General features: G+C 29.7%; 2 protein-coding genes across 5 annotated transcripts; both read right to left on the reverse strand.

Moving 5' to 3' along the window:
• Positions 1 to 676: 676 nt before the first annotated feature.
• On the reverse strand, positions 677 to 27,482 carry LOC145191447 (uncharacterized). 4 transcript variants are annotated; one of them, XR_016455844.1, is made up of 6 exons: positions 9,779 to 10,186; positions 9,200 to 9,660; positions 7,711 to 8,755; positions 7,467 to 7,642; positions 1,962 to 2,123; positions 677 to 1,396 (listed from the first exon to the last, which is right to left on the reverse strand). XR_016455844.1 is itself a non-coding variant. In XM_090098448.1 (4 exons), the coding sequence occupies exons 1-4, from the start codon at positions 27,363 to 27,365 to the stop codon at positions 777 to 779; spliced, it is 1,152 nt and encodes a 383-aa protein (XP_089954574.1). In that variant the 5' UTR covers positions 27,366 to 27,482; the 3' UTR covers positions 677 to 776. The 4 variants fall into 4 exon arrangements, 1 of the variants encoding a protein (XP_089954574.1); XR_016455843.1 differs by having other exon boundaries at positions 7,467 to 8,755; XM_090098448.1 differs by lacking the exons at positions 7,467 to 7,642; positions 7,711 to 8,755; positions 9,200 to 9,660; positions 9,779 to 10,186 and adding exons at positions 26,764 to 26,962; positions 27,195 to 27,482.
• On the reverse strand, positions 8,099 to 9,102 carry LOC149883929 (uncharacterized). The gene is made up of 3 exons (XM_090097426.1): positions 8,938 to 9,102; positions 8,645 to 8,755; positions 8,099 to 8,593 (listed from the first exon to the last, which is right to left on the reverse strand). The coding sequence occupies exons 1-3, from the start codon at positions 9,100 to 9,102 to the stop codon at positions 8,099 to 8,101; spliced, it is 771 nt and encodes a 256-aa protein (XP_089953552.1).
• Positions 27,483 to 27,634: the final 152 nt, after the last annotated feature.

A 27,634-nucleotide genomic window follows, 5' to 3' on the forward strand; every position in this document is an offset into this window, starting at 1 on the left:
CTGAAGGAGTCGGGGTCGGTCCATGATAAAATCAAGGAGTCGGAGTCGGAACAGCAGCTTACCGACTCCCCAGCCCTGGTTTTTACTTAAACGAAGAAAAATTTTTGATAGTTGATAACTTTTTAAATTTAGAAAGTACAAGGTGACAAGAAATAACGACTCACTTTTTAAACATTTCAATAGAAAAAGGCATCAGTAAAAAAAAATCAAAAAATAAAAGTTTTTTAAATCCAGAAATTCCTAAAAGATTCAGATGACTCGTACTTTTATTATGATAAATTCAAAGATTTTCCGAGGAATTTAGTTGTGGAGGATTAACCGTACCCGAGGATTGATATTTCAATGGGTAAAATTCTGCTATATTATGTTTCATAAAGTAACTGATCATAAGTGAATTTCGTCTTTGTTACAAAATGTTAGTTTACTTTGTTGTAACGTTTTAAATGTCAATATGCTAAACTAAGTTGTTTTTTAAATTTCAAACTGTTTTAATCGTCATGCAACGTCAAGTGATGTTAGAAATTGACTTTTAAATATAGTTTTTAAAGAAGTTAGCTAAAATAGTGTCTTCTTAGCGCAATAAATTTTAAGAACAAAAAATTCAGTTTTCTTTAAAGAATTCTTTAGGAGCTAAATCTTATTCATCAATCTTCTCCTTATCTAATTGAAGAAAAAATTTTTACCAAAATTTTAACTTTTTATAAATTATCAAAAACAGATTTTAAATAATACGATTTCAAACTCAAATAGATCATTATTTACAACGAAACAAAAAACTAAAATAAATCTTTCCAATAAGATACTGCAACAAATGCTAAAGTTGAAAACACTAAAAGGACATTAAAACTTTTGGTACTTAAACTGTCATTAACGTGACCAGAAGCAACATCAACATTCTTTTCTACCTCATGTAATTTTAAATTTGAATTATGGATTTTTTCATGTTGTTCTCGGAGTAAGTCAGCTTTAGTCTTTTCGATTGTTTCAGCATTAATCTCCAGATACTTTTCAAATAGAAAAATTTTTGTTTTGAACTCAATAAACTCCTTATTATGCAATAAACAATTCAAAATATCTTCAGGTAAGTCTTTAAGGAATTTTTCATTAAAGACAGGCAACCTTTGAGCATTTTCATAGAATACTTTTAAAAAAGTACAAGCTTCTTCAAGCTTATTTTCAAACATTTCGATCACTTTAGAACCATGTTTATCTGAGAAAATCCCACTATCGCTTTTCATAACCGCTTCGCTAAGAGAATGAAGCTGTGAAGTTATAGCTGTTTGATGGTCCTTAAAATTCATTTTCATTTCGAGTAGAACTTGACTAATTGCTGACTGAGTAATAGTGCTCATTCCTTCCAATCTGTTATGCGTGATAAGAGAAGAAAAAGTAAAACCTAGAAAAAAAATCATTTACATTCCTTTTGCCAAATAAATCCACTGTGGAACTGATTTCATATGATCATAAAGAGCAAATGACATATATATATATATATATATATATATATATATATATATATATATATATATATATATATATATATATATATATATATATATATATATATATATACACATATGTACATATATACATGGCCGCCGAGAGCGGGGGGGGGGGGGGGGTAGTAGTGGTGGACAGGGAAGATTCCCTGGGTCCTGTGTGTGTACAAATAATTTTTAAAAGATTTAAATAGTTTTGATTTTTAAAAGATGTAATTAACTTTTATTTAACTTTTAATGACCAGAGGACGCTTCTATTGGTTCTGGGTATATAATTGATCATAATGAGGGCTTTTAAGAAAGCTTCCCCAGGGCCCGAAAGTTCTCTGGGTGGCTATGTATGTATATATATATATATACACACACACACACACACACACACACACACACACACACACACACACACACACACACACACACACACACACACACACACACACACACACACACACACATACGAACCAAGTATAGTTCCGCCAATAGATGCAATTAAAGACCAGTACTTTGTCCGTTCACTGTTTAACCTCTCTCTCTCGTGAGATAGACGAACCGCACCGGAGTACAAACTAAACAATTGACGCTCTTGCTGCTCAGCAGCGCTGAATTCACGATGGAGATGTTTGGCTAAGAGCAAAATTATTCAAAATTTAACATACAATAATGAAATAATTAAATATAGAGGTTATTATAAATTCAGTGAAGTATGAAATGCTCTTAAAGTTGCGAAAATAAGGCGCGCAAAGTTATTCTTTACACGGCATGAAGATACAGAAAATAAAAAGAAAAAATATTTCAAAAAAATATTATTTAACTTAAATATAGATTTGAAATTATCAAATTTTTTGCGAAGAAAAAATTCTTTAAACTTGAGACTTCGTATGCTGCTTGTTTAAATGACAGGAGTGTACAAAAAAGAGTACAAGATTTTACTAGATTAAATATGATTAGATTAAATTTGTTCATTTCGGACAAGCCCATTTTAGTGGAAGTTTGAGTCCAGCAAACCTTTTGAGGACTTTTTATTACAAATGATAAAATTGCAATAGCATTTTATAGATGTTTTCAAACTTTATTTTAACTATCTTTAGCTTTTTTTAAACAATCAGCTAACACTTACTCTAGAAAATGTACAATACACAATCTAACTACTAGCTAAGGAATAATTTTCAACAATTATTACTGAAAAGGCCTCAGCATTAGGCACAGTAAAATCTTTAAATAGTTTTGAAATTAACAAATAAGATAAGAAGCAAGAATTTGCATGCCACTTGTTACTGTGCATGCTTTTGCAGACACTCTGCACAACATTTGTTACTTTGAAACTTTATGTAAAAACCTTTCAGAGTTTATGATATTTACAATTTTATTTTTCTCCTTCTGTCAAAAAATTGATGAGAACCATAAGTCAAAAAATAACTTTAAAAACTCAAAAAATGTTCCATTAAAGTTGTAACAATAAAAATAAGCTTGGAGAAAAATTTAAAAAAATAATTGCATGCTTCATAATTAAAATCTGCTCTTATGAGAATCATACAGAAGCGTACAAAAGTAACCGGAGAAGCGCATAACTTGAGATAACTTTTGAATAAAAAGTCCAATTTCTTTCAAAATTTCACTGGAATATCAAAAGATTGACTAAAACTTAAAAAAAAAAAAAAAAAAATTATAACTAAATCTAGACAATCTAATCTTAAAAGTTCATTTTATTGAAATATGCGGTGCAAAAGTATCCAGGCAAAACTAAAATAATAAAATTCCAATACTTTTGTCGGCTTTTATCTAATGTTTTAAAACGATAAATACCGTAGATTTCCTTAATTCCGAACAGCTAAAGTTCTTAGATTGTCAATTTTCCCATAATTTTTGTAAAGTTTTTAGATTTTAAAATTTCCCCTAATGACGCAGATGAGTGGCATAAGCTAAAGAGTGTTTTTGAAAAGTTTAAGGGTGTCCCTGAGACTCAACATTTTTTGGACTCCTGTCGGATAATCTGCCTAAAACCTGCCTAAACATTTTGAAGAACGCACTTTTTCCAATACTCTATTGCAGGACGTAGTAAATGATATTTTAAACTACCTTTCTGATAAAAACAAATTCAATGGTGAGAAATGCGAGAAATTAACCATGAGTATGAAGGATGGAGAAATGAAGTTTGCAATATTTAGCTGGTTATATTATTCACAAGCTGTTCAATAAGTTACTCAAAAAACTCTAATTCTTTTTATAGCATTCAATGCTGTTCTTTACTTCTAGTATGTAAAATAGAATTGCTTGTGATAGAGGTGGCTTAGGAAGGGTGAATTCTAAAATCGTCGATGTATTTGTACAATGTGAACTATTATTAATAAAAAAAAATTCAACACTTATTACAGTGTTTTTTGCAGATGATTTTGTAAAAGAAATTCTTACAAATATAACAGTTACATCTGATTTAAACAATGTTTGTATGCCAACTGATACTTCTGTTACAAATGAAATTAAAACAAATGTGCTTGAGCAGATTATCAGTTTGTTTGTAGGAGTTCAAACATTTTCATTTGAAAAAGATAAACGTAAAAAAAACAGAAAGTTACAAGGAAAGACTCCAAAAAAAGATCACTGCAAACTGAAAGGAAGAAACTTAGCTGCAGCAACAAACTTGTGTAAATTAAAACGCGTTAAAACTGCTATTAATCTAAATTTATGTTTTAAAAAATTACTGCTAATTATAAATTTTTAAGAGTATTAAATTAAAAAAAATGTAAGTTTGCTAACAATAAAGAATACAAAAGTTACATCAAACAACAAGTGTTATTTTAAAATAGTAAAATATCTTTTATATTATCACTCTATATTTTCTTAGCTTAATTAGGTCAGTGTAAAATACTTTTCTTATTTACTTTTTTTAAAATGTATTTATGTAAACTTAGATCTACAGGGATAAATCAGTAGATTATGTATATATAACATGACGTTAAACTGATCATATAATAGGGCAGGCAAGGCTCATTAGCCTTGGTAAAGAAAACTTCTTTAAAAGAACAAAAAATCTGCGATAAAATTCCCAATTTAATTGTGGGTAATGTCAGGAGGAGCTAGTAATCCTTTAATGGTAAACCTCCTAGAGGGGTTATTATAATAAAAAAAACTCAGTTCTGATCTGCAAAACAAATTAACATCAGGAAGGGCATTTGAATGTAATAAATTGCTCCAACTTCCATAGTGTCAGATTTGCTTATTTAAATCTGACATTAAGCTTCAATAATGTCATATTTAAATTAGAAAATGATGTTATGGAAAACTGTCCATAGCACACACACATATAGTGCATATAGTATATATAAATTTATATATATATATATACATATATATATGCATATACATATATATATATATATGTATAAATATATATATATATATATATATATATATATATATATATATATATATATATATATATATATATATATATATATATATATATATATATATATATATATGTATGCATAATACACACACACATATACACAAATATATATACCAAACAAAAAAAAAATATTGGAAAAGCTTTTCTTTTAAAAATAAGAAAAGGTAAGAAAAGATAACTAGAATACTTGATCACTACTGTAAATAAAATACTGTAAAACAAACAGTAAACAGTAAAAACAAACAATATTAAATAGCTTATCAGTATATATCTTGTTGTTTTGCATGGCATACCTTTTTCTTTTATACTGTTTAATACTAAATAACTAGTTATACATACATACATACATACATACATACATACATACATACATACATACATACATACATACATACATATATGCATGAATGCATGCATGCATGCATACATACATACTTAAATATATATGCTAAGCAAAAAAAAAATATTGAAAAAGTAATATTAGATTATAAAAGAATAATATTAGTTTTCTTTTTGTGCACCTTCAACAGGTCGTTGATACAAGTTTCAAAATAAAGCAGTTGAACAATAGAAATGGTCTTTGTTTCCAAACTACGTATTCTTGTGACTATACTTTAATTTACAACATTTTTAGTTTAAAAAATCTTTAAAAAAAAATCTACTTTAAGTACTTTTTTCTGCCTGGATACTCTTTTAAACTTTTGCACGCGCATACTTCAATAAAATGAACTTTTAAGAGTAGATTGCTTAGATTTACTAAAAATTCATTTGTTATTAGAATAGATACAAGATATAGTAGTATGCTGTAGTAATGATATATTATGATATAAACCAACTAAAATCTTAATAAAATTTTGAAAAGAGCTTACAACAAGTTTCAAGAAATATTTTAATTCTTTATTTTGGAAAATATTTATTTAACAAATATTTAAGAAGCAAAAAATTATTCTCTTATATATTAAAATGAAATTATGTGTGTATGTTGTGCTATACAAATTCACAGCTCATCTGATCACATCTGATCCTCGTCAAATTTTGCACACAGGTCTAATTTCTCCCAGGGAAGGTTTAAGGCCAGGTTTGGACCACCCTTGACTCCATGTTTAAGGTGCTTATGGCCAGAACCAAGTTCCATCTCCCTCTGACGCTCCTTGCCCCCGGCGAGGAGGTGACTACAAAGCTAATAATTTTAATAGTTTTTGCCAGTGAAAGCCAAAAAATTGTAAATATGAGTTCGCGGTTTTTTATGACAAACTTTGAAGGATACATTTGGAAAAGTATACGGAATAAATGAATGAGAAAATTTGTAAAGCAGGTTTTTGTTTGTAGAGATTGTCATTTATGACAATCTCTACAAACAAAAATGTGTTTGTTGCGAAAAAGCTAGATTACCACACAGGGCGCTACAAATCGTTTTTTAGAAATGGACGCTGAAGTTCGTATCTTAAATTATTGACAAACGTCTAATTTAAGAGATACATGTCAAATAAGGGAGTTTTATATTCAAATAAATTTTTATTCTAGTTAATAAGTTTTTGGATATATCAATTGTCATATTTTCAAAATAATTTTTCACGCAAGTGCGCGCAAATTATTGATTATAACAATACAAAACCTTTTTTTTTCAATTTAGTTCGTTAAATTTATTTACTCATAAAATATACATATAAACGTGAAGAAATTAAAATAAACAGAACTAAAGAAATAAATCGCAAAATCACATCTCATTAATATTTATATATTAATTTTTATATTTATATAAATGGATTTAAGAATCTAGAATCTAGATTTTAGAACTTTTTAATTTACGGCCATCCAAATGTCTTATACCAACTACTGCGTAAATCCAATTCTTGACATGTTTTTGGGGCAAAAAGTCCTAAATTAACTCGCCATCAAGCTTTATACGCATAATATCTTCTAAGGTGTCGTCATTAAATGAAGTTGTCAATATAAATTCAACTAGTTGTTGCCCGTGTTTTTTATTGCTTGGCGGCAATCCATTTACGGTGTTCCAAAACATAAATTTAACATCTTTTGGCCATCACAGGTACCCTGAAGGTGACTTAAGACCTTATATCCCATAAGTTATTTTTTTTGATTTTGAAAGTAGTCCATTTGTACATTCCAAAACTGTCAACATTTAAATCCTTTTATGGCAGCTTTTCGAGAAAACTTAGTTACAATACTTGTTTAATCTAGAGATTATTACCCCTCTGACTCATACTAAGACCCCTGAGAGTGGATCAAATGGCCGTATAAAATTTGTTAGGTTATTTGTGCTATTGTATTGATACTTTGTGGATCGGATTTAGAAATAATTTCTGATAACAACTTGGGTTTTCTAGTTTGAATTTAGACTAATTTATAAGGTTTTAAAAGTTAGTTTTTTTTATTGAGGAGGATAAGATAAATTACAGGAATAGAGTGGTTTTATAGAATGATCTTGGAACTTGGGATAAAAAATTCTAAGTAAAATAGTTTTTTTTCTAAAAAAGAAATATTTACTAAAGCATAAATACTACATTTAACTAAAGTTATAAAGTATATATACTACATACACGCTTTGTTTATATGTATCCCTTTAACTATAAATGCCTAGTGTTGTACACGCAGACAGCTCTTTGCAAGACTTCATTGAAATTAGCGTTGTGTTGTCCTACCTTTTGTATTTCCCAAAATTGTTTTAAGTCTTGATGAACTGATTCCAATGATTGCTCAGTCCAATATCCTAAACCTTTGGAAATATTGAAGATTAATACTTTTATATGTAAAAATCTAAAATGTTTTTTAATATACACTTACCAAACTTTCCTCCTTTCATTATGATAAACTCTTCAACATGATGCTCCACAATATGAACTTTAGGTGTAATGTTTGTACCAAGATCTCTAAAGCTTTGTGAAAATCTTTTAATATATTCAGAGTAGTTTGGATTTAATGTTTTCCCAAAACACCCATGAACAATATCACTAAAGTCTCTCAAAGCTTTCATATACTTTCCACCAACAATATTGTGCTCATTCAAATAGATTTGAAAACGATCAAGTTTTCTTAGAAACTTGTTAGATCCATTTCCTTCTAACCTGTGTTTACCTTGATAAGGTACTCTGGCAAGATTAATTGTAGATAAATAACTATTTACAAAATGAAATCCTTGATAAGTGCTCTCAAACAAGTTTTTTTCAATTAGTTAGAGAAGTTTGTCTACTATGCCAAGCAAAATATGTAACCCTGGTATATTGACAATTGATAAGATCTTCATTGCTACATTTCCAGTCAATAAAGGAGGATTAACTACGTTACTAAAATACTTAGCTTTTGCAATGTTTCCTCCAGCAGCCATCCATTTATTATACCACTCACACATAGAAGTTAGAGAATATGACTCAGCTCTCAGCATACTAGGTGATTCTGTTTCACAAAATGGACAAGGATGCTTTGAAGCTGCTGACTGCTTTCCAACCATCAGCAGAAGAACCTTTAGATCTTCTGAAATAGAGTAATCCAGAGAGTTAAGTTTTAATTTATCCAACAACCTTTTTATATTTGCATACTTTTCATCAATAGAGGGTAATACAGCCAAAACTAAAGTTTTGTGAACACTAGTAAACTTAAAATCTTTACATCCATACTCATCAGAATATTTCAGTCTTTTCTTTTCACTTAAATGTGCATCAAGCTCTGGCTTCAATGTAATTGATTAGGTAACCTTTAAATAGCCTTGCCCTCCATCTACCCCAATCTTAACATCTACATTATCTGGTTCAAGAGATCTATGTTGTAAAACCGTTGCAACAAACTCATCAACATTATTGCATATTACACCAGGAACAGTTCTTTCGATGCACTAAACAATAACAAAACAACTTAAATTCAGTATGCTGATTTGTTTTATGTTATCAACTTAATCAAAATATAAAATTATTATGTTGCATTAAATATTATTTTATTATAATATATTACTATTTTAGAGCTTTTTAGTGGAGCTAAAATCAAAGTAAACAAAGTATAGATATGTTTTATTTATACCGCTTTTTGCTTATCTCCGATATCCTGTTTAGACTGAATCAGCATAAGCTCAGCATCAAACAAAGACAATAGATTTTTATTTTCTTCTGTTAACTTTTTGGAAAAACAAGACTCAACAGATATTCTCCCCCCATTTATTCTTATAAATTGAGCAATCTCTAACATCTTATATTCACTAGTAAATTGGATACAAATGTTAAAAACAATGAACGTTTTTTAAAGTAATGTATATTTTTTGAACTCTGTAGTAAACAATATATACCTTGTATGAAGTTTGCTTTATAGTTGTTTCAGCTTTGAGAGAGAAAAGTAAGGTGTTTTTAGTTCAACTACTCCAACAGAAACAACAAGTCTCTTAGGGCCAAAGGTGTTCAATTTTATTTCTGTGTCATTGGTTACTAAATTGTTGATTGTGGTTGATAAAAATTTTCCCTTTAGTTACACGTGAGGTAGATTGTACAATATGCGCCAAATTCTTTTGCTTAGCTAACTTTGTGCAAGGATGTTTAATACCTTTTCCTATAAGTTGAAAACAACTTTTGCAAAGAACAAAGTTTTCATTGGTTGCAGAAAAATTCACATTATTTAGAATGTGATCTACATCTTTATTAGTTTCACATGAAACCATTGGTGGAGGAGTTGCCATTTTAGTACCATTTGTACGCCCATTAACACAAATAAAACATTCACATTTCCCACCTTGAATAACTCTAGTATTAAGACCTAAAAGTAACAAGAAATTAGTTTTTTTAAATGAAAACATAATATTGTTTATAAGAAAAATAATAATGAAAAAATTAACTAGTTTTTATTGGCTTATTTTTTATTAGAAAAAACATACCTTCGTACTTGGGTCGAGCGGTGAATAAAAAGCTTTTTGAATCTGCTTTTTCTAAACTCACTAGATTTTTTCTACAATTTGAACATAATATTTTAGGCAGATCAGGGTTTTCAACAGAGAAGTTTTCCCAAAAAAATCTCTTGATAAGATTTTCATAACGTTTTCCTTGTTGTGGGCATGAATTACTACATTTGGTTTGAATGCATCTTAAATCATTGCCTTTTTTCAAACAGCATATACAAAAGCACTTTAAAAACTCGTTATGATCTTTAGCAAAGTATGGCATTTCTTTTCTTTTCTTGAGAAATAATTTTTATATTTTCAAATTAATTACTTACTTTAAATTAATTACTGTGTATTCAAATTGAAATACACAGTAATTTTATAATTATTCTCGCTGTTATAACTTAAGTCTTTATTATTATTTAAGTCAATAATAATAAAGCCAATAAGCCAATCGGAAACTAATAAATATTATTATCACCAATCGCGTGGTTGCAATTACAGAAAGTAAACAGCAATAATGGCCGATGGAAAAATATTATTTTAATATTAAAACATCGTCATTTGTAAAACTTCTTACTAAGTTTTCTCGAAAAGCTACCATAAAAGGATTTAAATGTTGATAGTTTTTAAATGTACTAATGGACTAATTTCAAAATCAAAAAAAAAAATTAATGGGATATGTTATAAGGTCTTAGGTCACCTTCAGGGTACCCGTGGCCATATATTCAATTTTCTTAAAGTCATAGCACAATCCAAGTCATTGCACTTTTTTTTGCATGCTTAGTTTTTTTCTCTTCTTCTCCTTTGCATTTAATGCTACGCTCTTTTTTGCCATGTTTCTTTAACATCGAAAAGATGCTTAGTTGTTTTTAAATTTTTTAAAAAACTTTAACAATAATAGTAGATTAAGTATTCAATTATAAGTTAATAAAAATATCATATTATTGGAGTTGTTAAACGCACAATAAAAAAATTAAAATTATAATAAACATAATAACTTTTTAAAAACTTTTAGAAAACTTTTTTTTAAAAAACTTTTTTTTTAAAAAACTTTTAGAAGTTTTAAGACTTTTAGAAGCAAACAAACTTTTAGAAGCAAACAAACATTACTTCACTTTAAGGAAAATAAGAAAAAAAAAAAAAAAAAAAGCACGCTATTGAAGAAAGCAATCGTTAAGTTTAAGCATGGTTTTTTAAAAGTCATTGCAAATGCAGTCATTTTTAGTAAAATTTTCAATGTTTTTGTAAATGCATGTAAAAACCATGCTCAAACATAATTATTTTCTTCATTCCTTTGAAGAAATAAGTTTTAGCGCGGTTTCTTTTAAAGCCTTTGAAAATGCGTTTAAAATTTTCGTAACTGTTTTTTTATTGCAATCACTTATTTTTTATAATGAATAAAAAATGATCAATCGCTTAAATATTTAGAAAAAAAAAATTACCGAAGTAATGCGTTCGTTTTGAAAAATTTTGAGCGAACGCCAACGTTTGTGCAAGGATGTTTTAGTTAGATGGACGTTCAACGCACCGTTTCATAAAAAAGATAAGCGTGTTAAGGAATTGTTTAGATAACAATTGCGAAACAATAGGTGATAATTGCGAAACCGGGGAGTATTTTTATTTTATTCAACGCACTATGAAGCGAAAAGCTCAAAAAGTGGCCATAAGTGGAATTTTTTTAATACACCATTTTCATTAATTTTTTTTTACAAATTATTAGAAAAAATATCAAATGATAAGAAAAATATATATTTTGGTTCTCTCATGTCTACTATCCTAGTCAGAGAAGCATTTTTTCCTACCTGGTGGAAGGTAAAAAGAGTTCGCTAAAATTCGCGAACTTTTTATACTTTTTCTCATTTTTATTTTTTTTACTCATTTATATGATTTTTTTTATTATTATTATTTTTTTATCATAAAGATTTATTTAGGCATTCTTTTATCTTTTTCAAAAGTAAAAAGCTTAAAATATTGAATAGAGCTTTTGCTAAATGAGTAATTAAAATATTAGGTGAAAATATAAATTTTCCGATAAATATTGTTTTTGAAAACAATATATCTCAAAAGTTCCGCAGAGTTCCACCCTGAAATGACTTTTTTATTCTAGGGGATGTTATCATGGAAAACTGAAAAAAAAATCAGCTGCCCCAAATTGCCCGAAATGGATTTATGGGCATAAGTATAAAAAATAAAAATCTGAGTAAAATATTTTTCCCCCCACAATGAAGGGGTTGTAAACTATACGTGGTCATTTCTTCTGAACGCAAAAAGATTTTTTTTATGAAACTTGAATTCTATTGATAAAATTAAATTTTATTTTAAGTTTTGAAAACAATTATGTTTAAAATATTGTCCCCCTCTCAAAGGGTTGGAGAGGGGCGTTATTTGGGTTCTTCATGTTCCCAAGCTCCAATAGGGGCATTTCATGTCAAGTGGAACCACCCATCCGACATCACCGTCTCGGATTTTGATAAAAATTGGCTCATATGTTGGGCATATGGTCAGAAGAAAAACATGTAAATTTTTTTGATATAGGTCAATTATTTCCTGAGATATGACCTTTCAATGTTTTGACCTTTTCACTTGACCTTGGTTATTTAAAATGTCAACTTTTTTGATATCTTTTGGATTCCCATAAACAGCTTTGAGATTAATATTAAAGCATAAGTAGGTTCTAAAAATTTATTATTTAAATAGCTTACAATTATACAGAATTTTAAGGTAATTTATTGAACGTAGGCCCTAGGTTATATAATATCTACTATATACCAAATATACTATACTTTAGTGATACTTGGCCTCTCTCTCTTTTTATATATATATATATATATATATATATATATATATATATATATATATATATATATATATATATATATATATATATATATATATATATATATACTACTGTGATCAAAAAGTAAGGTGAATTTTTAATTTAAACTTCCCGCCTTATTCGAATCGTCCAATCTTTTTTATTTTTAAGTTGGTAGGAATGTCATTAACATTTGCGCCAAATTACATGTCAAACTCATAATTATTTTTTTTTGTTTACGCTTGTTTCTGAAGTACCAAAAGTGCATTCGGCGATTTTCACGATGTCTAATTTTGTTGAGTAAAGAAGTGCTATTAAATTTTGTTTGCGGAATGATATTTCTGCTGCTGAAACGTATCGAATGTTGCAAAAGGCCTTCGGTGAAGAGACTATGTCTCAAAAAAATGTTTACAAGTGGTACAAAGACTTCAAAGAAGGCCGAGAACGTGTTGATGACTTGGAACGCTCCGGACGACCATCGACTTCGATTGATGATCGCCTCATCAACAAAATCAAAGAATTGGTGCTTGCAAATCGTCGGTTAACCATTCGAGACCTTGTTGACATGGTTGGAATATCATTTTGGTCGGTGCAAGCGATTTTGAAGGATCATTTGGGCCTCAGAAGACTCAAATCACGTTTGGTGCCGAAATTTCTCAATTTCTTTGAAAAAGAGCGTCGCGTTAAAACGTGTGAAGCAATGTTTTCTGACTATCAAGACGTCTACAAACAAATTATTACTGGCTATGAGACTTGGGTCTACGCATACGACCCTGAAACAACCGACCAATCGAGTGAATACCGTGAAAAAGGCGAGCCGAGACTGAAGCAACCACGTCAAAGTCGCTCAAAAATCAAGGTCATGTTGACTGTTTTCTTTGATTATTGTGGTGTCGTGCACTACGAATTCCTTCCAACTGGCCAAACTGTCAACAAGGAATATTATTTAAGCGTTATGCGACGTTTGCGTGAAGCTATTCGCAAAAAGAGACCGGAATTATGGGCCAATAACTCTTGGATTTTGCACCACGATAATGCGCCTTCGCACACAGCACTGGTTCTTCGTGAGTTTTTCGCCAAAAACTCTACCCATGTTGCTCCACAACCACCGTATTCGCCCGACTTAGCACCGTGTGACTTCTGGCTGTTCCCAAAGCTCAAGAGACCACTCCGGGGAAATCGTTTTGAGTCCATTGAAGAGATCCAACGTGAATCGGCACGCGCATTGAAGGCTATCCCTACCGAGGACTTTTCGGCATGCTTCGAAGACTGGAAAAAACGTTGGCAAAAGTGCATTGGGGCCGGGGGGGATTATTTTGAGGGGGACGATACAAATTTGGAAGAATAAATAAAGATTTTTCATTTTATAAAAAAATTCACCTTACTTTTTGATCACAGTAGTATATATATATATATATATATATATATATATATATATATATATATATATATATATATATATATATATATATATATATATATATATATTATATATATATATATATTAGGGGTATGACTAAAAAAAAAATTTAAGAATTTTTTATTCCCCATGTAACCATGAGTGGAGAAATTATATTTATAAACATAAAATATATTTTTTTTATGTAAATTGTCAAAAAAGATCACCCCTCAAGCTGAAAATAATTTTTCCTATCTTTTTAGTGAGTTATAAATTAGAAATATAATAGAGAACCCAATCTTACTCAATATACGACTGTGATCACAAACATTATAAATTCTACAGATTTCTTTACGAGATAACTGAAACTTTTAATAACTGCAATTTTCGATTTGAACCCTGTTGGACCGCGCGGAAGTGCTTCAGCATTTTATAATTGGTTTTTTGTATATAACCGGAATTGTCTTCTTTAACTTTGTCAAACTGTTATCTTGTGTTTTGAACATTATGTCCAAAAAAAGAGTTGCTTCAAACAAGAATAAGAAAGTTTGGGAATCAAATTTAGTAAGGTTTGAAAAAGCTAAAACTTCCAGAAAATGTACTACTGTTGTTAAAAGTATTACTGAAATGAATAAGATGCCAACAGAACAGCGTATCATTGATCGATTTAAAAGTTTGTCATCAAATGTGAAAAGTAGAAAGGAGAGAATTGCAATTGTGGCTGAAGAAACTAAATTGCTATGGAGAAAGCTAAATATTCCTATTCAACAAGGGAAATCGGCAGCAGAAAGAAAAATAGAAAATGTATTGAAAAAACTTGACAAAGATAGTCGAAAACCCGGAACTCAAAATTTTACACGATTATTTGACATAACCGATGAGAAAGGTGAATGGTTGTGTCAGGAAGATAAAGAATTTTATTGTCTTCAAAAGTCAACAAATGGAAGAGCTGGATATTGTACCACGATTAAAGATGCTGAAGGTATTCATCCAAGAAAATTAGTGTTGATAAAGAAACAAATGTCCATCAGTCAAGGACAAGATTTTGTTGAATCAGCTAGTGAAGGAGAACCTTCAGAAAGTGAAGAGCAGTGTTCCAGCAGTGATATTGAAGCTGAAGGTCCTTCATCATCATCTAAAAAACAAAAAACAAATTCAGCAGTAAATTTAGTGATTTCTGCTAAGATTAGTACCAAAAAAGCACATAAAGTCTGTAAAACTCTTTCAGAAAGTGGTATTTCTATTCATACTCCAACGCAAAGTGGTATCTACAAAGGTGTTATGAAAGAAGGAGAAGAGTTGTAAGCAAATTATATGGAAAACCTAAAAAATGAAAAGTGGTCTTTGCACTTTGATGGAAAACAAATAAAGAAAATGGAACATCAAGTAGTTGTTTTGAAAAATGAAAATAGAGAGGTTAGGCTTGCTGTTCTGGAAATGATGAATGGAAAAAGTGAAACAATATATAATGGGATAAAGCATGCGCTAGATGAGTATGAGCTGTGGCCAGCCATAAAAATGATTGTATCTGACACAACATCTACAAATACAGGATTAAGAAATGGTGTAGTTACACGGTTACAGAAACATTTTAAAACCATTGGACTAGAAAAGCCTGTTTTTATTGGATGCCAACACCATATTCTAGATACTCTTTTGAAACATGTCATGAATGATCTTTTTGAAGGATCGACAATGTCACCATATCTCCATTACCCTTTTGTGACAAGGTTGCAGCAAGATTACGAGAACTTGAAGCTATTGTTTAGTAATATTGGAAATCCTTTGACAAAAGTGAAGCGAACTCGCTAGAGAGAGGCCATGGATTTCCTGAATCACTTAATAGCATGTTATAGAAAGTTTAAAAGCACAGGTAACTTTCCAAAAGTTAATTTCAAATCACTTCCTGCTATAAGCAATTCAAGGTGGAATTCGAGTGCCATTTTTATTCTACTTGCTTACATTTTAGTACCAGAATACCAAGAATCAGAATCAGCTCAAGCAGCATGTGACTTCATCTGTGGTTCATGGGGTGATATATGGTTTGGGGGTCACTACTTCAATCCTGCAGACTTTGTTAATCTATTAGAAGCATGCAATGAGCATCCTAAAGCATTGAAATCATTGAAAAGGTTTTGGTCCACTGAGCCAACACCAATACCAACACAACGTTCAAATATATGTGCAGAACGTGCTGTGAAAGTGATGCAAGACTTAATGCCATTATGCCATAGCATAGAAAAACTAAATATTAAATACTTATTGTCAAATACACAGTAGACAAATTTTAATTATACATGTTTATTGGTTTCTATAAAGTAGTGGAAGATGTGTTGCAAAACTACATTTTTTAAAAAAAATTTACAAATATTTTTTAATTGGGGGGTGAACTTTTTTGACATATAGTAAAAATGCTTGTTATTTTTCTGATTTTTGCACAAAATCTCCACTAAATTTAGTATGGGGATATAGGGTTGCAAAATTGTCATATCCCTAATATATATATATATATATATATATATATATATATATATATATATATATATATATATTGAAAAGTAACAAAAATGCCTTATTTAGCAGTTTTAACTACATGGCAGTACAGTACTGAATGCAGTATGATATTTACACCATTACCATTGCAATACATATTTGCTAATAATAAATTAAAAAAGCTATAATAGTTAATGATGATGCAAGTTAAGTGCTTTGGTTGCTCTTTCAGACACTTTAGAAGTAATGAAATATGACCGACCAGTTGTAGTTTTGGGTTTGACTGCTAGCTAAAGATCATTCAAATCAACGGTAAAATTATCTGGAGGATCTCTGAAGAAGAAAAGTAGACTTCGACCATTAGGGTGAAGAAAGTTCATGGTTACTTCTCTTTTTTCTGGATTGCTCTCCAACACACAACCTATCCACCAATGTTTATCATACTCTACAACCATGTAACCAGTAATTGAACTTTTTGTGACGTATTTTTTTAAATTCTAGACACAGAACTGGAACTATAATCTTGTACTTGAAGTTCATTCGTAGATAATAGTTTAAAGCAATGAAATTTTTGGATACCAGGAATCGTTTTAGCATTCGAAAATCTTTCCTTCAATATTGTGGATTCGATTGCCAATCATTTGCAGTGAGGTACTCAAAAGAAATTCCATGGATATTTTCTTTAGCAAAAGTATATAATTGATAAGTGGTCATTATTTGGTCATGGTATGGACGTTGTAAGCTTGCTTTTGCCGCTTCACGTTTAACAGTTCCTCCAACTCAATCAAAAGGGCACTTACCATGACTTGTGGCAAAGAAATGCCATTCGGCTGGAATACCAAAGTCCTCTTTTTTAATACCTCAAATTTCACTTTTAAAAAATTAATTAGTTTACGCTGTGTCATGAGTATTACATTCCAAAAGCAGCACATAACTTCCATGACATAAATTTCCTTCATATTTATAATAAAAAACAAAAGGATCTATAGTTGCTTGACTATTTGTCCAATGATATCCCTGTGCTGCGTCTTATTGACTTGAGCAATAAAATCATGTCTAGTAAGTGTTTTCAAGCTCCCTAAAAGTCTTTCAATAAATTCATCAGTGGACTGTATAAAGGTTTGAAGCTGGGACCTATCTGTTGTAGTCCACTGTTTATACTCAATTTCTTTAACTCCTTTAATTTCAAAGCATTGCAACAGCCATTCCTTTAGCATAGCAACTCCAGGGCAATTTTTACACTTGCTTAGAGGACATGCTGGAAAGGAAGGATTGCATTGGATTTTCAAATTACTTAAAACTAATCTTTTCGGAATATGTTTTCTTTCTCCATTTGCCATAACAGATAGAAAATCAGGCATTACACGGCTAACACTGTCAGAATAATAAAGCTCTTTTATCATATCTTTCACATGTACAGGTAGTGATTTCCCTTTTTTTGGGGTTAGGGGTTGATAAAACACCTTTAGTTATTAAAACTTCTTTTGCTTGAGATACAAATCGATGCAAGCAATTGGATTCTCTCAACACTTTTTGATTACTTCATTGAGCAACAAATATTGTCAAAATCATATCTTTTCACTCTTACTTTGTGTTAATTTATACTTATCCTGGAGCGCTTAAACAATGTCATCAGCACATGTGTTGGAAACTTTTTTTTTAGTTGCTTCGTATTCATCATCCTCTGAAGTATCAATGGCAATAGCATCTGAATTAGAAGATAAAAGGTCTAACTTCCTTTTTACAAGTTGTTTAGGCTTTTTCTTTTTCTCCGGAATATAACTTTTAACAGTTTTTTCCAAGGGTGACTCACCCAATTTGAAAGTTGCTAAAAACTTCTTCCTAAGTTGTCTTTTGATGACTAATTCAATGGAAATGAATATATTATTTTGATATAAATATATATAGCTTTAAGCCTCATATAGTTTAATACTGACTTAGTATGTATATATAGTACAAGTAATTAAATTACAACCTAGAAAATAAAAGGAAAAAAGGAAATAATATATATCTACAATAGGCAATTTACAAAAAATGACCTCAAAATGTTGCATTTGTGAGGCTGATAAACATTAAACTTTTAGAATCTACTTATACTTTAATATTAATCCAAAGCTGTTTATGGGAATCCACAATAGAAAAAGCAATGTGTAAAAAAAAATTATGAGCTTTGACCTTTGCCATTGACCTGGGTCAAAGATCAAATGACAAAATTACCATTAACTTTTTTTTTTTATTGAACTTATCATTTTTTAGACACAAATGTGCAAGAGCTTCTCTATGCAAGAGCTTCTGTTCGCCACCAAAACAAACTTCCTAAGTATAATATCAAAAAAGTTATGACATTTTAAATAACCAAGGTCAAGTGAAAAGGTCAAAACTTTGAAAGGTCATAATATCTCAGGAAATAATTGACCTAAGTCAAAAAAATTTACATGTTTTTTTTCTGTCCATATGCCCAACATGTAAGCCAATTTTCATCAAAATCCGAGTCGGTGATGTCGAATTTGACCAAAAAGTGGTTTCACTTGACATGGAATGCCCCAATAACCATATTATTTTGTAACACATCCTCATTTGACAATAGTATTAAAATAAAAAATTTAGGAGTTCACATTATGCCTGGAAAAATGTTTCATCCGTATTTCATGAATCTTGATTTAGGGTATATCTCTGCATTCTATTTCAGTGAAGAGTTATTAGAAACTCTTCACTGAAATAGAATGCAGAGATATACCCTTCAGTCAAAGTAATATTTGATGCAAAATCCAAATGTTATCCAGAAAATTTAGAAATTTTAGAAACATCTGCTAAATGTTATGTTCAGTCAATGGTGAACCACACTTTATCAAGAATTATAAACATATTTAATACAGAGTGTCTAGATGGATCAGAAACAACTGGAAAATTCTATATGAAAGCTGGAAAGGATGGAGCCTCATCTAAAAGTGTATAAAATCAAAGGTTTGATGACACAGATCTTTCAACAGGAGTTGAAAACAAAAAATCCTTGTTCCAAACTGGAATTGTTCCGCTGAAACTGGAAATAGGGGCCATCACCGTATGGTCAAACCCAATACCTTCAAGCCCCCTCTTTTGCAGGCCTCTTCACCTGCAATACCAAAAAGAAACAATTGAGTCAACAAGAACTGAAGAATAAGATGTTAGGAAACAAATAGAAAGTCTTCAAGATTTTGAACTTGAAATCCCGTTCTCTAACCAGAAAGCAAAAATAAAAACAAAAATTGAAATGACCATGTTGGACAGCAAGGCAGTGAATGCTATAACAGATACAAACTCAACTCAATCTTGCAATGTTTGTTCTGCCAAGCCTAGTAAAATAAACAAGCTGGATGTAATTAGAGAAAAAGTTTGCAATAAGCAAGCTATAGCTTTAGGATTATCCACACTGCACTGTTGGAATTTTTGAATTCATTCTACACTTGAGATAAAAAATGGATAGTAAAATATACCAGTCTCGATCTCCAGAAGATAAATTATCTGTAAAATCTGGGAAAAAAAAGAAATCAAAAAAAAGTTTAGAGAGGTGTTAAGCTTAGTGGTTTACACTCCTAAGCAGGGATTTAGAAATACTAATACAGGAAACAGTGCAAGGAGGGCATTTCTAGCAGCAGAATCTTTCTCTGAAATAACAGGAGATAGTTTGGACATCATTTTAAGACTAAGAAACATATAGAATGTGGTTTGCAGTGGATTCCACCTGAACTTGGATGCTTTTAAAGCATACTGTTATAAAACTTCAGAGCTGATAGTAGAAACCTATCCTTGGTACATTATGCCACCTATACTTAATAAGGTTCTGGAACATGGATTTTTAATTGTTGAGCATTTGGATCTTCCCATTGGAGTGTATTCGGAGGAGGCTCAGGAAGTACAAAATAAGGCCATAACATCTTAATAAATGTTATCTTTTCAAATTTAATCTTTTTCATGTAAAAATTCACTTATCAGTATATATAATCAGGGATTACATATTAATGCTTGATAAATAAGGTAAATTTTTTTCACTTACAAAATATTTTAGAATAATTTCTAGAATCTAAAAATTAAAAAAAATTGCATTGAAAATTCAAGGAAAGAGGGGGAGGGAAGAGGGGGGTAAGAGGAGTGGTCTATAACTTGAAAAGTTTTTAACTACCCACTTTTTATGTTTTATTGAATTGGAACAATAATTTAATAAAAACTTTTATTACTTTACAAAACTTTGAGTTTTGGCCGCTTTTTGATCATTTCGCTTCACTGTGCGACATTGGAAAAAATGGTCTTGACTATCCAATAAAAATATTTTCAAAAATATTTTTCTGAGCAGCAATACATAAAATGAGTATGACAGAAAACTTCAATATTAATCAAGAAGATTATTTTTCTTTGCTTGTAAATATTGAAAACAAAATTGAAATAATTATGGATGATTTTATTGAGATAGATCTTGAAGAGTTAGCGGACTTGTTATCAGAGGAATTTGAATTGGAGCTTATACAGAAAGAGCTCTGCAGAAGAAGAAACCAAAATGCTGAAAAAAACAGAAGAACCCTTAATAACTAAATTTACCTGTCCGAAATGTCACAATAAATATCTTAGAGAATCTAATTTTAAAAAGCATGAAAAGAAATGTTACATTGGCACTAAAGGTGTGTTTATACTCACATGTTGTAGAACTTAATATCTAAAATATTTGCAAATACTCCCAGATTATGAAAATATTGTAATAATTCTTAATTTTGATTTTAGAAATGGCTAGTTGAATGTAATAGATAATTGACTTTCATTACTCTTTAACCTGGATTCCATTACAGGCAAGTTAGTATGGTAGATGGTACTGAAATCACAACAGACTTCTGAACATATCAATGAACAATCTTTATGTCTAACAACTTTAAAGTTTTCAACTATATTGCCTTCTTTTGTTTCAATTATTCCAACATCCTCATTTGATGTGCTTCGGAAGTTTTTAAAATCAGAAAATTTATTTCTGATTAGAAAAAAAGATAGTGGAAGTCATTATTACCTTTACAGATGTTTATGCATGAAATGTTGGAGAATATGATATTTGCAGATTGAAGATTTAGTAGACCTGGAAGAGATTTGTTAACATTATTGGATAATAGCACTTCACGATTTAAAACAATTTGTCTCCACATTCCATTTGATTGGCGATAACTATTGATTTTAACTATTACAAAATAATTTTTGTTATTTTTATTGAAACAGTCAAAACCATGTTTTGATGCAAATGCTTTTAACTGTTGATAAATACTTATCACATGTACTTTTTTATTTCTTCCAACTCTTGTGAGTGTGTTACATACATAACAGGTTTCTGTGTGTTCAGAAAAAATGAATAATTTATCATTCCTCTCAACTTCAAAGCCTTTTTTTGATTTTAAATCTAACCTGCATAAGACCATGTTGCTTGCTTAAAGATAACAACAGGTTTAACTGATAGTGACTATCCTATTTTATTATGCAGCCACACTTTCCACATAAATGTTTTAAATATTCCTCATGAAGACTCATTATATATATCCAGTAATAGATAGAAACATAAGATTACTTCTTTTGATATATTTAGAAAAGGTTAAAAATAAGGTTGATATCACTTAAAGAAGGCTCAAGAATATGCAACAAAAGGTATGGTCTTACTATTTTTATTATCATGTTGTTACTATTAGTAACAACAACAATAATAAAAATAATAAGATCATTATAAGTTAAAGTAGCTTTACATAACTAAAAGCATCTTAAAGTTCATGAAATCAATAGTTTTTCATGAACTTTAAGATGCTTTTAGTTATAATACCTTTAGACAAAATGCGATTTAGGGATCGAAAATAAGAAAATTTATACTTAGGATATTCGCAAAAAAAAAAACACAAATTCAAGGGGAAAAAAAGCGAGGCAAATAAGTTTGACATTTCTGAAAAAAAAAAGAAATACTCTCTGATTTGAGCCTTAAAGTGGGTAGCATAATCTAAGAGTGGGGTGAAAAGAACACTGAAAATGTCTTATTCAACCTTTAAACTATATCATAGCAACTTTATTTTAACAAGGAAAATTTGTTTCACTTTACTCTATCCATTCTAGTAAACCATACATTGTCTTTTTGCAAAAGCCTAGTTTTAGACGTCAAAGTTTAAACACAGTTAAATTTTTATTAAGCAAAGTTCATGGCTCAAATCAACCTTTTTCAGATTTGTGAGCTTTTCTTGATTAATATTTTTGTTTTTTATAACCATAAGATTAATATTTTTGTCTTTTATAACCACAACTATAATGGGTTGGCTGAGGGAGGTTTTTTGAAACAAATTTGACGGGTAGAAGTTGGAACATCTGTATCATGATTTTAAAAAATTGAGGGTAACACGCATAGCTTTTGGCTAATTGGCGGCACCTTTGATCTATAACAATGCATTGAACATCCATCTATTAATACATCCTTGGTTTGTGTAAGGAAAAGTAAAGGAAAGTGACATTCGTTTTTCTGTCTTTTTTTTAGCAGACGTTCTCTTGTTCGTCAATTTGTTGTGCCCTGATCACAGTGTGATTTAGTTCCCAAAAACATGACCATTAAGCTACAAATGGATTTTTGATTAATATAGTAAAGTCTTATACCTAATTGCTGGAAAACCTGGCACATTGCACAGGGAATTCTAGCTAGAATATATTAAATACTAGAGTAATAAAAACAATGAATCTAACTTGTGTTTCAATCAACCACAGTTCACTTAATTTTTACAGGCAACATCTTTATTCTAGTTTGCTCAGCCAAATAAACCTTGTATCTTTCATGTGGTTTTTTAGGAGATTTTATTAGCTTTATTATTTTACCTATTTAATATAGTTTATTTTAACTGAAAAAAAAAAAAAAAAAAAAAAAAAAAAAAAATTTAGAATTTTCCTGCTGAAGGGGAAAGTAGACAAGGGCAATTTAATATAAAGGTTTTTTTGCATAACATTTTTCTAAAAAGATAATTATTCGAATCCAACTTTATCAGGCAGAGACTCTCATTTAGGTAGAAAACAGAGTTAGGCAATTTTAGCACTATAACAACTTTAAATGTTAAAGGAGCAATCAGGATGAAGAAAATGTGAAGAAATGCTGTAAAGTGAAACATAAAATGGTAAATTTTGCTGTAAATATGCTACAGAAGAAAAATTAAACTCCTTGCACTCTAGCCTAAACTTTTCTTCTATTGAATTGGAGAGAAAACATTTACTTAACTTTTGGTCCTAGTAATTTCCTATTCTTGTGAAAATCATAAGAAATCAAAAAATCCTAATGCTTTATCACAAGGTAAAGCATTAAAATCTCAAAAGGTGATCAAAACACCTAATCTTTCTAAGTAAGTTTTAGAAGAATAAATGTTTGAAGAATAATTTTGAGTAATTTACATTTGCAGGTAAGCAAATAAAACAAAAATGCCTAAAAAACTTGTAAAGATGGTTAGAAGAAGCATTGGTTAGTGCATTTGTAAAACTTGTTTTTTTACCACAAAATCTTGAAGTTTTCTGATTTAACCTTTTCTCTCCTGGGATATTTCCCGCTATATTGCCAGAGTCAAAATTCCTGATTCTGACTCAAACACTTTGAGACCTTGTAGTGACTAAAATAATAAACCAATCTCTCTGAAACTTGGCCTCTTTTTTACTAATACATTGATCGAACAAAATAACTAAAAAAAAATTATTTATCACAATTGTAAGACGTCACAAAACTTAAAAAACGGCCTTTGACATAAATCAAAATTTTGCTTTTTCAAAGTAAAATCTAAAAATACTACTACCTCAATTTATTTTACTGTTTTTCCGAATACCACCCCAAACTTTTACTCTTTTTCGTTCTGCTATATCGTTTTTTCTAGTGGAACTTAATAATTGATCAGGGAATAGAATTTTATTGATTTTGTTAGGGTCTGTTTCCTCACTAATATTTTCTTCAATTTCAGGTAAAGGTAAATTAGGAGCTATAACAAATTCTTTATGTTCCTCTTCATATTCCCAATCTGTTTCAGGTTCGCTATCATCTGCTGATAACTCACCAAGGTCCAAATCATCGCTGCTATCATCCTTAACAATTTTTAAAATTTCTTCCATATTTGAATAAGTTCTTTTAAAACTAGCCATTTTTTAAAATGCTTTTGAACTAAATTGAATTTTGACAAACGGTTTTCAGCATTTGATATAAAAATTATTCTATTTTTCATATCTGTAAAGGACAATACATGAATCGTTATAAAAGCATGGTTAAATTGCAGATGTTTGCATGACCCGCACAGCGGATCACTGGGAAAATCACAAGGTTTGTTGTGACCTGCTGTGCGGATTAAAAGAAATGTCAAAATATTTTCTAAAAAAACCAGATACCAAAATGTTCTCTGAAGCCAATTGATGTATTTAATGCCAGCTCTCTAAGCAAAGTGAACTTTATGAAGAAATGATTGTCTAACTTTTCTTCTAGTTAAACTTTGTTAACCTTCAAGTTATCCATCTCAAAATCCAAGTTAAACTGAAATTTTCATTAATTATTAACAAGGTGCTGGTGGTTATAATGACCAACAAAGAAAGAAATACATTATGTTACTTTCTCAAATATTTATTTTCCTAGTACTTAAGATTCATACTGTTTCCTTACCTGCTTTGTCATTGCCTCATTAAACTTGAATGTTGAAAAACAAATAGTGTTTGTTAATAACACATTTTAACATGTTTTATCTCATTAAAGCTTCCATTTTTATTATGAGAAATTACTTTTGATTATTTGATATTTTTCAAAAATCTGTGTTACATACTGACTGGTTAATCAACTTGTAACCAAATTAACTACATAAACTTTAAAAATGAGTTTTAAAAAAATGTTACACTCAACATATGCAAACCTTTTAAGTTCAGTTAGTTGAATGTGCTTAGTGTAACTTTTTCTGTGATACTTGCATGTAAACATACCATGAAAAGGAGAAACACTAATTACAAACATATGTTTATATATAAAGTTTGAATTAATTTAGCATTTGAATAAAAATCTGTTTTTAGTAAACTTTTGGCTTATTTACATGGTTTTCCATGCTCATATAACTATAAGATGCTGAGTTGAAACCATGTTTCCTCTGTTAAATAAGCATAATCAATACAATCTGTCATTTAAGCAATAGAATAAAGGTTGATATCAATAAAAATTTCATCTACATCAAATAAAGCTTTCTAATGCCTTTTCTATAAGTGTATGCATATTTTTATAACTACAGCTTTATGAAGGTCACATACACATAATTTAAGGAAATCCAAGTATGACTTTTCCTTTAGTGAAAAAATACATCCATGCTAGATTCAACCCCAAAATGAAGAGTCTAAATCAGATTTATTTTTTTCTGCAATCCACAAGCAGCAGGTGGTTTCAATGATCAACCAATGAAGAACCAAGTATGATGTTGGAACTTCTTCTTTTTTATTTGATCAGTATTGGATATATTCATTATAATATTAATTTACATTTTGTAGTTGTTTTGTCTAGCATGAAAGTAAAAAGTGTTTGGCGATATTACCCTTTTTTAACATAAGAAGCAATCTTAAATTAAACTAAACACTTAGCAACAAATGATTCAGGGAAAATGGTACAAACTCATTCATTATAATTTTATGCAGATCTAAAGCTGTAACTTAGTCCTAAAAGTTTCTGGAAGTAAATAAAATAAGTTACTTCTAGAAATAACTTATTTTATTTACTTCTAGAACATTTTAGGACTAAACTAAAGAGATAAATATGAAATAAATTGTAAGTTTATAAATGCTTCATAATTTGTAAAACAGTAGTTTTAAACTATTTTATGAAAAAATTTTTCGAGATGAGCATTTTCATATTCTGTTGCCTGTAAGAATTTGTTAGCATAAAGAATAACAAAATCAAATGAAAGAAAGTTTATCTCTTAGCAAATCAAAAGAACTTCAAAACAAACATCAGACTTATAAAGTTGGTGTTTCAAAGTTTTGTTGGTGTATCTAGTAAAAAACTATCAAATATATTCTTAATTCTGTGAAGATATATGTATTCTATTTCAATCCATAAGAGAATAGGAGATCAGAGAAAATTATTTGCATTTTTAAAATGGTTTAATGAAATGAAATTTTAAATCAAAACTTAACAGTTATATAAGTTTCTTCTTCATTTTTATTTTCTCATTTCATGACTGTAGTTTATGAAACCTTTGAAATGTAATGCATCCTATAGAAAATAAAAAGTAAAAAAGAAAAATTTACTGTTTAAGAGGAGCTTATGTTCATCTGCAACAAGAAGCAAATAACTTTCATTATGTCGGTCACACCTATCCAGTTTGTGACGTATTTCATTTAGAAGATCTTGTTTTTCTTCCATAATTTGTTTAATTGCATGAACTTTATTTCGTGCATTCTCAAATTGCTGCTCATATTTTGAAACAAGAGATTGAGCTTCAATAACCTTGAAAATTTAAAATTTTGCACAATAAAAAAATACAAAAATATAGTATTATTAATACTATAGCTGTGTTGTAAAAAAAAAAAAAAAAAGTGCTATGGCTAGGTTAGATATTTTTGTTTGACTTTACAGAATTAGGACTAAACTTTCTTTTTATGCAATGTATTATTACTAAGAATAGTTTTTAACATAAAATTTCATTTCTTTGTCATTCGATAATAAATATATATTTAACCTGTGAAAAACCAACAACATCATCAAATAAATTCAGAGTTCTTCTTAAATGTCCTTTAAGTGGAAAAAATAGGTTCCATGCATTAAAATATTTACACTTTCTTCTTTCTATATAAGAATTTTGATACTGCAACTTCCCATATATGCTTCGGCCAATAACATTAAACTTCATCTTAAAAATCAATATATAAACCTCTTAAGTTTTTCACCTTTTTAAACAAACCATAACATTATCGAAATATCGATTACCTGATAATCGATAGTTCGTTAATCCGTTAGCTCAAAAAAGTTCGGTCCGATAAACTGATCACGTACACAAAAAATATCAGAAGAATTTTAAAACCCATTTTGAAAAAAAACCGTACATCTTTTTTTGTGATATTTTTATTGAATAAGTGGCTTTAGGTTTACACTAAATATGATACTTTACATACCTTGCCG

This window comes from Hydra viridissima, unplaced genomic scaffold (genome assembly GCF_058129835.1).
Source record: "Hydra viridissima isolate aposymbiotic clone 2 unplaced genomic scaffold, HvirCarnegie_v1 scaffold_9, whole genome shotgun sequence".
Lineage (NCBI taxonomy): Eukaryota > Metazoa > Cnidaria > Hydrozoa > Anthoathecata > Hydridae > Hydra > Hydra viridissima.

Excerpts from the sequence above, each read along its gene's own strand:
- LOC149883929 (XM_090097426.1), bottom strand. The coding sequence starts at position 9,102 with ATGTTAGAGATTGCTCAATTTATAAGAATAAATGGGGGGAGAATATCT. Across the intron at positions 8,756-8,937 it reads TCGGAGATAAGCAAAAAGCG|TGCATCGAAAGAACTGTTCC; the intron begins GTATAAATAAAA and ends GTTATTGTTTAG. Across the intron at positions 8,594-8,644 it reads ATGTAGATGTTAAGATTGGG|CCAGAGCTTGATGCACATTT; the intron begins GTAGATGGAGGG and ends ATTACATTGAAG.
- LOC145191447 (XM_090098448.1), bottom strand. The coding sequence starts at position 27,365 with ATGAAGTTTAATGTTATTGGCCGAAGCATATATGGGAAGTTGCAGTAT. Across the intron at positions 26,963-27,194 it reads ATGTTGTTGGTTTTTCACAG|GTTATTGAAGCTCAATCTCT; the intron begins GTTAAATATATA and ends TAAATTTTCAAG. Across the intron at positions 2,124-26,763 it reads ACATAAGCTCCTCTTAAACA|CCAAACATCTCCATCGTGAA; the intron begins GTAAATTTTTCT and ends TTTTGCTCTTAG.